The 12,700-nt window shown below is 34.7% G+C and overlaps 1 protein-coding gene across 1 annotated transcript in view; it reads right to left on the reverse strand.

Moving 5' to 3' along the window:
* LOC139694356 (exportin-4-like) overlaps window positions 1-12,700 on the reverse strand; it is a 43,521-nt gene that overhangs the window by 9,715 nt on the left and 21,106 nt on the right. The window contains exons 13-18 of the mRNA XM_071592862.1: window positions 9,809-10,046; window positions 5,563-5,722; window positions 5,097-5,266; window positions 4,036-4,210; window positions 3,808-3,925; window positions 941-1,116 (exon numbers count right to left, since the gene is read on the reverse strand). Of these exons, the coding sequence (XP_071448963.1) occupies window positions 941-1,116; window positions 3,808-3,925; window positions 4,036-4,210; window positions 5,097-5,266; window positions 5,563-5,722; window positions 9,809-10,046 (1,037 nt within the window). The remainder of the gene's footprint in view (window positions 1-940; window positions 1,117-3,807; window positions 3,926-4,035; window positions 4,211-5,096; window positions 5,267-5,562; window positions 5,723-9,808; window positions 10,047-12,700) is intronic.

Below are 12,700 nucleotides of genomic sequence, written 5' to 3' on the forward strand. Positions count from 1 at the left end.
GTATTATTTGGGCGTTATGAGACGTTTGCGTGAAGCAATTCGCCGAAAGAGACCAGAAATGTGGGCAGAAAACTCGTGGATTTTGCACCAATGATAACGCACCGTCGCACAGTGCTATCATTATTCGTAATTTTTTGACGAAAAATGCAACAAATACCATCCAACAGCCACCGAATTCACCTGATTTGGCTCCCTGTGACTTCTTTCTGTTCAATCGAGTTAAAAAACCATTACGGGGAACGCGTTTTAGCAGCCGAGAGGAAGTAATGGAAAAATCGCAGGAAGCACTGATGGACATACCGAAAACCGAATATAAAAAATGTTTCGAGGATTGGATCAAGCGCTGGCATAAGTGTGTTGCAGTCGATGGGGATTACTTTGAAGGGGACAATATAGATTTAGATGAATAAACTTGTATTTTTAATTTTCTGAATAAATTCCGGGAAATTTTTGATCAAGGTAGTATAATTTGCAAGCTACATATGCGGGAACTGGCAGAGAAGTTTCCATTTCACTGGTTGTACTAAAGGGTTAAAATATGCTAAGTTGCCACGGGGCTGCAGGTTTTCGAATACAATGATGCCATTGCTGCTAAAATCCATGGTGAAGCCAATGAAAAGGATTTACAAGTTCATTAACATGCCAAAGACAAGAGGAAATAAAATGCATAGAACAACATTGATAGAAAAAAATAAACAGACTATACATTGTATCACATTATTTCTCCCCTTCATTTGCCCAGATAATCCACAGTTTGCTGAACAAATTCCTGAAATGCACAAGAAATGTGATGCTTACTTAAGATGACCTTGCCCAAAAAGCTAATGGCTATTGACAAACATTTTATTTTATAAAGAGAGGGTGAATGTAAGGTAGGCTGGAGTTGAAGAGTCAGTGACAGACCTGGCATTATTATATATATTCAATTGATTTCAAATACCTGTGAGAGATGGTAGAGCATATGCTTCAAGGCTTCACAGTAGCACTCCAAAATCACTTGAACTAATTGGGAGTAGTTGTGAGTGAGAGCAAGCAGAGCTGGAAGTTCACCCAAAATTGGAGCCAGAAATTGAAACAGGGAGTTTGCTGTAGACGCTTGACTTCCCTGAGCTACTCCTGCGAAAAATTTAAAGGTTTGAAAGAGTTTAACCATTGGAATTTCAGCTACATGCATACAAAATGATTACCAAACATAAAATGAATCAACCATGCATATATATTTTGCACAATTTGAGTTTTTACTATACATTTTCGATGAAATGGAGTAAGAAAATATTATTATTATTCGCAGTCTACCATTCAGGTAGGTTTTGGATAGACAAAGACTGTTCATCCTTAAATTTCTTAGTTTTATCAAAAAGATAAAATCTACCCACGAAGTACATTAAACTGCTCTTGTATTCCACACTTTCAACCCTCCTTTTTGTGTTTGTTCTCTGTTTCTGTAAGTTTTCTTTCCAACATGGCTATCCTTTTCCCTTTCCTAGCCTTGCCTTCCTAACATTCTCCCTTCTATGAAATCTTCAACATTCCTTTCCCAACAAAATACTCTGCATTCACTTTTCCTGCCTTCTTTGAATTTCTCCCAAAAATCTTCTCCCCTCCCTCACTATGTTTAGTACTTTGTTCGTTTCCCTTTTTGTCATTTTATCTTTTCCTTTCTGCTCCACACACACATCTCAAAAGTCTCACCTTTATGTAGACCTATCATCTTGCTTTAACAGCTGCTTCCATAACGTACAAAATCATGCTCCATATAATAATGCCCTCACTCAATGTTCCTGCTAATAACTCCTTACTCTATGTGCAATTCTCCAAAATCAATTCCCTTTCTACTGCCTGACTACTATGACCATCTCCATTCAAAACTCATCCAAGATACATAAACGGTTCTATCAGCTCTAGTTTTTGCCTAAGTATTCTAATGCTTAACTTAACCTCCATCCTTCTCAGAAGCAACATCACTTGTTTTGTTTAAATTGCTTTTCATCCCATACATAGTCCAATGATTTTCTTATGCACTCAGCAATGACTGTAATCCAAGAAAGAAAGTATGTCAAGTTAAAAAACGGATTATTGTAATATGTAAATGGTTAAAGGTCTTCAGTGGCATATTAGGTAGAGCTTGTAGGAGTAGCAGTACTTAATCGTTGAATCAATCACAATCTACCAAATAGCTTATAATCATTTCTTTACAAATAAAGTATTTCATGTGAAAAAATCTAATGTATTTAAACAAAAAACAATTCTTAAAAAATACAAGAGAAGCCATTAATATTAAGTCATTTTAAACTGTAAAAAGCTTTGTTTTAGTCCTTCAATTTTCCTCTTAATAGGCTGAACAGGGCTTAAAAAAACTTAGCAGTCATACTTTAACCATCTTTGGTCAGAACGTTATGTTATGCCTTGAATTCATATCATATCACAACGCACAATTCATGATAAGGCCACACACTAAATGTTTTACAGTGACAATTGTAATTACTATTATTAAAGTTACCCGCGATCACTCTTTATTCCACCAACCCGTTCCCAGATTGTCCCTCACCAAACATTCCCTTTTCTTTCGTCTCCCCGCTTTACTGAATTCCCTTCCCGAAAGCATTGACCCCCTCTCACTCCCAGCCAACACATTTATAAACCTTTCTCTGACACATCTCTCTCGAAAGAACTAGCACAATCTCTCCTTTCACTACCACATCCCGGTTTTGTTCCTTTCTTTCACTGTTTTTGTTATTTCTATGAAAATTTATCTCTAATAACTGCTAATTTTAGTCTTGTTGATGTTTGTATGTTTGTGTCCTTATATGTTGCTGTTATACGTGTCACTATAAATTGGCAATCCTGCTGTATGTGCACAATTTTTACTAAATAAATAAATAAATGACAAAAGGTGATATTTTTGACTAAGGGATCATTTCCCTTAATTAGCATACACTCATCTTTGTGCACATTATTTAAATCAATGTGCACACAATTTAGTAAATCACATTCGGCAAAAGAAGAGGAACGGAGTCCCTCACTTGACTAAATGGTGCTATTCACCACAGAGGGAGAGGAGTAGTATGGAGTTGATCTTCATATACCAATTAACTAATGAGCCTGGGTCCATGTTTTCTTCACAAAAACTAACTCTCATTAAAAGGTATTAATTATTTAATCAATTGGCAAATACATATTGCTCCTGTTGTGCAATACTGAGAAAGTACAGGGAAATACATTGCTAAGGACTCTGCGGGATTATAAGGCATCAGCTTCCATTTCTGGCATTCAGCTGCTGAAGTCCACAAGTAGGTCAAACAAATCTCACACCAAAAGCTGAATCTTATACATATCAGGAATTTTCATGAAGAAACCATCCCACTTCTATTTATTTATACATTGAAATTTAAGTTCACTTTATGCTTACGAAGATTTTCTTTCTTTCTTTCATTTCCTGGGGATCGAGATGGTCTGGTGGCTAACGTACAGGCTCCTCACCAAGAGGGACGGGGTTCAAATCCTGGAGAAAAATATTTTTCAGTGCTTTGTGGAGAGCACTATCAGTGAATTCGACCTCCCATCGTATGGGACGTTAAACTACGGACCCCTTGGCACCTTTCGACAAGGGTAGGCTAATGCCGACGCCGGGTTTCTCTCCACCCTTCCTTTCCCCATCCATCCCTAATGGCACAAATGACCTTAGCTGACGGTCGCCTCCCATAAAAACTAATACCACTAAATTTTTTCTGAAACTGCCAATAAATGGACAATAAAGAAGACATTTTTGCATGCACTATAAAGGATGAAAATTTATAAAATTCTTACCAATGAAGGATTCGAGGAGATTAATAAATTCTGCCCTTATTTTTTCCTGGTGAAAAATTCTAGAAAAATTTTCCTGACATATAAGCCTCTTAAATTTCTCCTGGAGAGGTCTAAGCAACTGCAAGAATGAGAAGACATTCACCAAAGTTTTATACTTTGACTTAAGTAATTTTGGCATATGAAAAAACTATGATAACATGTGAACAGAAAGAAGATAATCATTCCAACCTGTCCCCAATAATCGGAGCGTGCTTGTTCACTCTCTGCAGCAGCACCAGCAAGGACCAGTGCACGATAGATTCCTCTTTTGGCCGACTGCGGGATTGCCCACTCTGATTCATCCAAGCGAGCCATTTTTGCTAAAATATTCCATAGCCCTTCGCACTTAAGAACATAAGTGCCTCTAAAATGAACATGGGAAACATAAGGATGTATGTAAGACTTCAATGGAAGGAAAACTTAGCAGTTGCTATTCTATTTAGACCATTGCACCAAAAAAATGGCTCATTTTTTGTGGACAAAAATATTGGAACAACAAACTTTTCTTTAGAAATAGCTTGAAATTCTTGATTAATTGACTCTCAATTTTTCTGAATTAATGCAAATGGGTATACGTAAACTGCCAGTGATATTATCTCCCCAGATGCAGCTGAAAAACCATGCAACTAGAAATGAAATAACTGGAGCTCCAAAAATCATTTTGTAATGTGATCACATTAAGTGAATGATAGTAATTACAAAGTGGTAACATTAGAGAATGCTATTAAAAGCCCTTTCAAGATCTATAAACGATTATGAGAATTATGCAGAAATACCATTAGTTTCGTTGAAATTTATGGAATATACATAAAGTGATGATAGAGCACATAAATAATAAACGTAAGCAGGGCAGAAATTAGACAAGAAAAGAGGGAATTAACTTTCTCTAATAGGAAACTGGCATTTCCAATTGGTGATTGGTATTTCAGTCCAATTTTAAAATCTATGAAGCACAAGGAACATCATCGGACATAAAGAACTTGCACACTAAATGCAATTAGCCATGTAATTATAATCTCACAACAATGATAATGTAAAGGGGAAGAAACTTTTGCAAAAAATGTATTTTCACATATTGCATTACTAACACGAAATTACTATTAGAAACTCTTTTCCTCTACTAGGAATAGTGAGTTATCCCAAAAACACACTTGAATTTATCTTACTTAAACGTACTCTTCACACATCACAGACCACTTCTTTAGATAATATGAAACACTGATACAGGAATTAATACAAAAAAAACATACTTGTCTTTGGTTTCAACCAGTGCAGACAACAGGAGTGTAGTATCCTTAATGATCCCTGGCTCAGATCCACAGAATTGAAGATTAGACTGAACTTTTGATAATATGAAGGAGACAGTCCATGAGGCTGCTTCTGTGTCTCTTCCAAATGCATTCACAAGGGTCATACTTATCTAAAACAAAAACCATCAAATCAATACATAAATGCCACTGCATCATTAAAATTTGATGATCTGAAAATTACCAAATGCACCACCTGAAAAACAAACCCTAAAAAGGACTTTTTGGGTTTTCTGTCTTGCAATATTGTATATAAGCTAAATAAATCATTATAAATTGTTAATAAAATATCCAATTTAATAATTAATCACGAAACAATGACTTTCCACAACATTAATAAAAATAAACTTCCAGAGCATAAAAAATGGTTAGGTTGTCATTAATTCTTATCAATGATACAATTACTGACCTCTGAATAGAATGTCTCATTGGGAAGAAGGTATGAAAGAGCCCATCTTCTAAAAAACCAAAGAAGTGTACAGCTAACTTCCGGGCTTAGTAAGTGCCCTAAGTTCCCTTCATAAGCTTGCCGCTCCACTTCACTAACCCTAAACATGGCTGCAACTAACCTGTAAAAAAAGAGAACTTCATCATTGCATTTCGGACACAAATGGGTCATTTTTTAAAGTAAATAGAAGAAGAAATAAAGTTAAATACACTTTTAAAGGTTGGTTCTTTACAGAGGTTGGATCCAGAATTTTTTTTTAGCAACCAGTCTCCTTAGTTCTCTCCTCCACTCATACTGAAAAAATAGAAAGTACTATTTTCATTGAATGAATTTATTTAAATGCTATGTTTGTAATGTTAAGAACTAAATGAAATGGACACAAATGCATCCAGTATTATTAGCAGTACTCTATCAGTCAAGGAAGGTTTCCGATGAACAAATGAACATTGTTTTATTTCTTTTTCCACGCCTAAGAACAATTGCACTAACATTGAAATAAGCCATTTTTCATCTCCACATACTAGCTACCTTATTGCCATACAAAACGCCCTATCTTTCCCTTCCTTGCCTACTCAAAATTCTTCCCTATAGCAGGGTCTTCTACTACCTCTTGATATCTCCTGAATCCACTTTTACTTTTCTTCTTTCAAAGTCTTCCAATTACATTATTGATTACCTCACCATTCCAAGCACTTTTCTTCCATTTTTTGTTCCACCCATTTTCATTTTCTTAATTCTTCTCTATTACCATGGCTTATAAGCTTCCTATCTACAATTATCATATTTCCTCAATTATTGGTTACAGTTTCCATACTTAAGGGCCCCACTAGTGACTCTTTCTCTCCTGAATATACTTCTTCACTGAATCATTTTTACTAGGTCAAAGGTATGCTCTCCTTTCATTTGCTTACCTAGTTCTTAGCCTTTAGAATCCACATTAATTTAACCATCTCATAATTTATTCTAAATACGCATATCTCACATTGATTCTATAATGTTGACAGCAATTATTGCAATTCCTTTTGCAGACTGGCTAACCAGAAACTTGCATAATTCACAAATTTGGCTTTACCAGTTACCCACCTATTTTCATTCCAACCTTCAGTACTTCTTAAGCTTCTCTTTCCATAAACTGATTTTATATTAGCATACACAGGTGATTATGGACAACTCTGTCCCTTATCCTATACCCTTACCAGTATATTTCCAAGTCTTATAGAGGTTTTGAAAAAGTTGCTATTCACTCCAGTCTCCATGACTGTTTCCTGTAATTTGCTCATCAATTTTGCCATCTGAACTCTGTCGAATACCTTCTTGAAAATCACTAAGCAAACAAAAACACATGTTATATTCTATGTTGGCATATCTTGCTTCATAAGGCATAGGTTACTCAGAAACATTGTTTAACCGTCAATAAGCAATTGGTTCATTAAATGAGGAAAACAATGTATTTTTTCACTTTTCTTTACTTTGGTATTACTAGTTTCAACACTTAGCCATCATCATCAGGTACCTGATGATGATGCCTAATCGTTGACACTAGTTGTATGTAAATAAATAACAGTGGAAATATACATTTCATTCATAAATATTCATTTAATGAACATGAACTTCCACAAAGTTGAGCCAGAAACCATAGAAAACAATAGGTTCTTTATTATTACAATGAAATAACTGGTGTATGCCTTAAAATTACACACAGATTTTGATACTAAAATGTTATGGTCTTAAGGTGCATAGCTAACTGCATTCTTACACATAATAAATTCATTCACTCTAATTCTAACTAAAGAACACATTTTATATCCATTGCCAGACAGAGTGTACGTCATCACACATGAGGTGACAGAGTTGTACAAATGGAACATGAAATATGGCATGACATGACAGCATGTAGACATGAAGCAGTTGAGACTATGGCATGAACTGCAAACATAAAGCTTCCAATACATTGATTATGCAATTGTTTAATCACTATCTCTTAGTAAGTCAATTTAATAATGAAAACTTACAAACCTGCCATTCACAGATAAGAAAGGATTGCCACAATGCTTACAATATTGTTGTAAGGAATGACTTAAAAAGCTTAGAACTCCTGTCCTCCACCTATAATACTCTGTCTCTGATGTTAAATTATGAGAGGTGAATTAAAGTGAAAATTTTCCTTACAATTTCAACCATATTCAAAGTAGACACAAATCACCAGAGTTCTACAGAAACAGAAACATTTATCCACAGAACTGCAATTTTTAAATTTGTGAAGCAATATAATGCCCTACTCATGCATTTGCATTAAATGATGATTTCACCATTGTTTCATGCACATTACACCTAGTAGTCAGGTCACTGATATGCTGGGTTTCTTAAAAGCACCTTTTAATACTTATAAAAGTTTGATAAATTTTCCCATTTTATCAGTTTAATGTATGATTTTCCAGACAAATTACAAAGAGGTGTGCGTACAGCATAATTACAAACAGCTTAAGCTTAGTTTTCATCAAGTTTAAGGAGTTGGCTTTAGGTAATTTTTCCATGAAGTGACACAACACAATGTAAATTGAATATTGGAGCTGAATTTGGCTGTCATTATGACTAACAGACAATAAGCAAGGGCTATCAGGATTCCTTTCTACCAGCTATCTTATTATCAGTATTTTATAACATGAGCCTTTGTACATTATATCTCCTCTCATAGGTAGTCATCTTGTCTTATTTCCATCTTTTTGTTGGTAATCCTCAACTGTTCCATTTGCCTGGGCTAAATTTAACTGCTTCTTCAACAATAAATGTCTATTAAACCTATCTATACTTCAGTATTAAATTACTTTTGTCTCCTCCTATAGTCCTCCTCCAACAATGGTGCATTTCACTCGATCGGGAGAGAAAGCATTACCGAGTCAACAAAGCCATCAGGCAACACTCTTGTAAACAAAAATCATTCAAACAAATTCAAGGGCCACACTGATGACTTTAGAAAATGTGACATAATTCAAAACAAAATAGCTTGGCCGAACTGGATCCCACCAGCAACTCTTGTTCATGAGAAGACCTTAACAAAACTTGCAGAAGGTTCATAAATATTGGCACACTTAAAGCTTAAAAACCATTTTATCATAGAGTTCCTCAACTTAACAAGTGTAGCTGTTAAAGAAATGGGGTGCAACAGTACCAAAATTCTTCAAGGTTGACTCTAATAAAAATTTACAGAACATATTTTTACTCAATTTTTTGACAAATAATCCTAAAACAATCGCTTCCCGACAGGTAGCAAATGGAAACTACATAATTTTCTCCTTAGTTATATTCCAAGTAAATGAAATACCTTATTATAATTTAACTCTTAATAACACTTTCCAGCGATTAGGCTTGAGCGATACTTGATTGTCAATTGCTTAGGGTTCACTTTCAACTTCATTCATTCAGGTGGTGCATTATAAAGGCCATACAGCTCTACATGAATGAAATTAGACTTTTTTGGATAGGTAATAGGTATGTATGATATAAAGAGTAGAGGAATGGTGCTATTTCACAGCCATTATTCAATATTAGGACTATATTCTAGGTATCAGAAGACGAGAGGAAAGTGACCATAAAGGAATACAATTCAGTTCAAAGATGACATCCAGATTGATAAAAAAAAGTTACATGATGAAAGTAAGAGCCATCAAGTTACTACAGGCTGACAGTGGAATTTCTTATTGTATTTGAAATGTTTAAAAATACGTTCTGCTTGCACTTTCCTCGCATACCATGACTTGCCCCTTTTACAAGGTTGGGGACAGAATAAGTTTGGTCAATCTCTTTCCCCAAGAAGTCCAATAATGCAGGTTCGAAAATTATCCATTAACATTTGACTTCTTCCGAGGAGGTAACTACTGCATGGAGCAGTGTGCCCAATACTTTTATAAAAAATATTACTAGTTTTTTGACTTCTACACTCATTAAGGAGTACATACATAGTTGAATTAACCATTCATTATAATGCACATCAAGAAAACACATTTTGGGGTTATCCAAAGCTAGAAATCATTTCTGTTTCAAGCCAATCCATGTAATGTAGCTTAAAAAAGAAGAGGAGAATTAAAAAAAAACTTAATCAAAAGGAATTCTTAGGTAAATAAGTGCTTACAAAAAAAGAGTAAAAAAATCATTGAAAATACCAGTAATGAAGTTGAGAAAGCAAAAAACTTGAAAAAACACTCCATACCTTACTACATGATCACTGTTTTCTAATTCTAAGGTCTCTTGAGGGGGTGGGGGGAGAGATGGCGAAGATGCCAGGAGGCGTAGTGAAGCTTGAACAATCGGTGGCATCCCACTGCCACCACCTGGCCAACCACCACCACCATCTAAGGAGTACTGCGAAACTTGCTCCATACTGTGGTGCATTATTTCTGTCGGTATGAGTGGTGTTTCCCCTTCGCTCACCATACAGCAGGTGTGCCCTGAAGGAACAAAACACTTAAATTAGCCCAAAATTCCAGAATAGTAGTGGCCTTCCAACTCCTTAATTTCTATTAAAACGAACTGACCCAATCGAATACTTGCCTAAGTCTCAGTAAGAATAAATGGCAGTATAATAGTGAATCATCATAAACCATTTCACCACCGATATAAAATGGCAATATTATCATACAACCTTACAATTTGAATAAAAACTGTGGAAGAATGCCCCCAAAGGAGAATTTTTCAGCAGTGTTTTAAATTGAAGTGAATCAAGACCTCCTGGAAAACCACAGATGGCATGTATAAAGGAAGTGAACCTCTCTGCAATGATTGCATGAATAAATGTAAAATTTAGTATCAGGTGACATCTAATCAAACCTATCAACTGTGTATCACCATAATATAGATAATTAATGCGATAATTTTTTTTAAAAGTAAATCAATGACATTGAAGCCCGGTTCCAGTAGCACTTGATTTATCTCCAATCACTCAATCAACTCTCACGTCTTATTCCTGATTAAAATCTAAGCACTTTTCATTAATTTTTGAGAGAGATACATTTAATGAGGATGAGAAATGATTAGAATTATTAAAATTATAAGAAAAGAATTAAATATCCACATACTTCATATGCATTTTAGTCACTGTCCAACATCCATAACTTGGTTACTCAATAATTTTAAATAAAAAAAAAAATTAGCATTCACAGAATTCTCTCTTTTCCAGGGCTTCATTCAGAGGGAATTTTAATAATATGGTAATCATTTAATTAAGCAGAGCATTTAGGGGAGGGGTAGGGTTCTATTTCATTAAGTTTTATCAGGGTGTCAGGAATCTTATGTAGTTAATTACATTGTATTATTTTAGCCATTCTTATTAAGAAGAATTAAAAATTTCCTGGATCATCAAAGATGACATACATAATAAAAATGCAGAGTAATGAAACTATGGGATCAGCATTGTTTCACCCATTGCATGCCAGGAGAAAATACTTAAATTTATGAGAGAAATGCCAGGCTATTTTTCTGAGCAATGCAGAGTTATTAAAAAAATTGTCTACAACAAATGTGCTGAAAATTTCATGAAATAAAGTAAATACACTCTTCCTTTGTAGCAGTGCTCTTTGATGCAATTTAGCAAAGAAATTATTGAATCCAAACTATATTGTTGTAATAATTAATTTAGGAAAAATAAATTCATCCCTTCAATATGGCTTTTAAAGTATGGTCCACATTTTATGATCTAGACCATAAAGATTGGAGATGCCCAGACCAGGTGAAATCCAGATTATCAGGAATTTCAATGCAAGTAACACTGTGGAACATTTTCCCCTTGAATTTTGTAAACCATTGATAGCCACTGACTTGTAACAACTTTGTATGATGCATTAGAGCCCAAAGATCCCATTGAGTATGAAATAAAATTATTTAAGTAAAATATATCACCGATTTCCTTCAACAATTATGTTGTAGTAAATCATTTGAGTCTTTGAAAAAAACAACAGCAATGAGTTCTTGCTGTGCAATGAGATTTTTTCAAAGAGCAAGGGAAAAAGAGAAAAAGCAATGAGATTTTCTCATTGCTTTTTTAAGCATATTTCCAGGCCCATAAAATGCACTTTGATTTTTTAGATTAGAATTTACAAAAGAAATCTTGAACCAGACAGAAAAGAATTCAAGCATTTTAATGTTAACACATAATATGGAAAAAAATTAAATTTTTACATTAAAAAATTGGCAACTATATCAACATTATTTTATTGTAGAATCCCACAAGTGTCATCACTGCAACAAAATCTTTCCCATGGTTTTTTTCACTAGGGTTGTCACTTTCCTCAAACACTATGTAATCTTCACTTTAATCTAGCACATCACTAATTTCACATTTTAAAAAGATTTTATGATCTTCCACGATTTTTTCAACCGAAAAAAAAACACTAGAAATCGACGGCCATTTCATTCTTCCTCTCGGTGATGTCATGAGTTCGTGGTTTATAAATTCTTTCATATTCAAATGGCAGTATTAGTGCTATTATAAATTTGGTGCAAATGCACACACCATTTCCTTCATAAATCTCTTGCACTATGATGCTGTCCCAGAAAAGTCAGCAATGCGCATACCTATCTCTAATTTTACTAATTCAATTAAAATAATTATTTTTGAAACTGTAATCTCATATTTCATGAGATTTATTATCCATTCATGTTCCTCAAGCTTTGGTCATTTGATGGCACACGAAAGTAAAGCATTTTACTCATATAAATACACCTGCTTCCTCTATTCTCTTCTTGCTATATGCTTTCCATATCATCTTCTCAGTCGGAGGTGGACCAAAGTACCTTTCAGCTGCCATGTTTCTGGGTTCTGAAGAGGAAGCTATGACTTCAAGTTTAAAGAAATACTGTGTGACAACCTTCTCTTTTAAGATTCCATAAGGTTTTCGCACTGAAGGTAACCATTTTCTATGTCTTTATGACACTTGTACTTCACTGACATGAGGTCGACATACACACATGAACACATGTGGCTTAGTGTCTGTCGACTCCTAGTTTATCGGAAGGTTTATAATGAATGCATTGAAAAGATTTAATACCGGAGGGGTGACATTCCCATTAGCCCAACATTTAGGAGTTTAGCAGCAACACAACATGA

Source organism: Hetaerina americana, unplaced genomic scaffold (genome assembly GCF_022747635.1).
Source record: "Hetaerina americana unplaced genomic scaffold, ioHetAmer1.1.p SCAF_1, whole genome shotgun sequence".
NCBI lineage: Eukaryota > Metazoa > Arthropoda > Insecta > Odonata > Calopterygidae > Hetaerina > Hetaerina americana.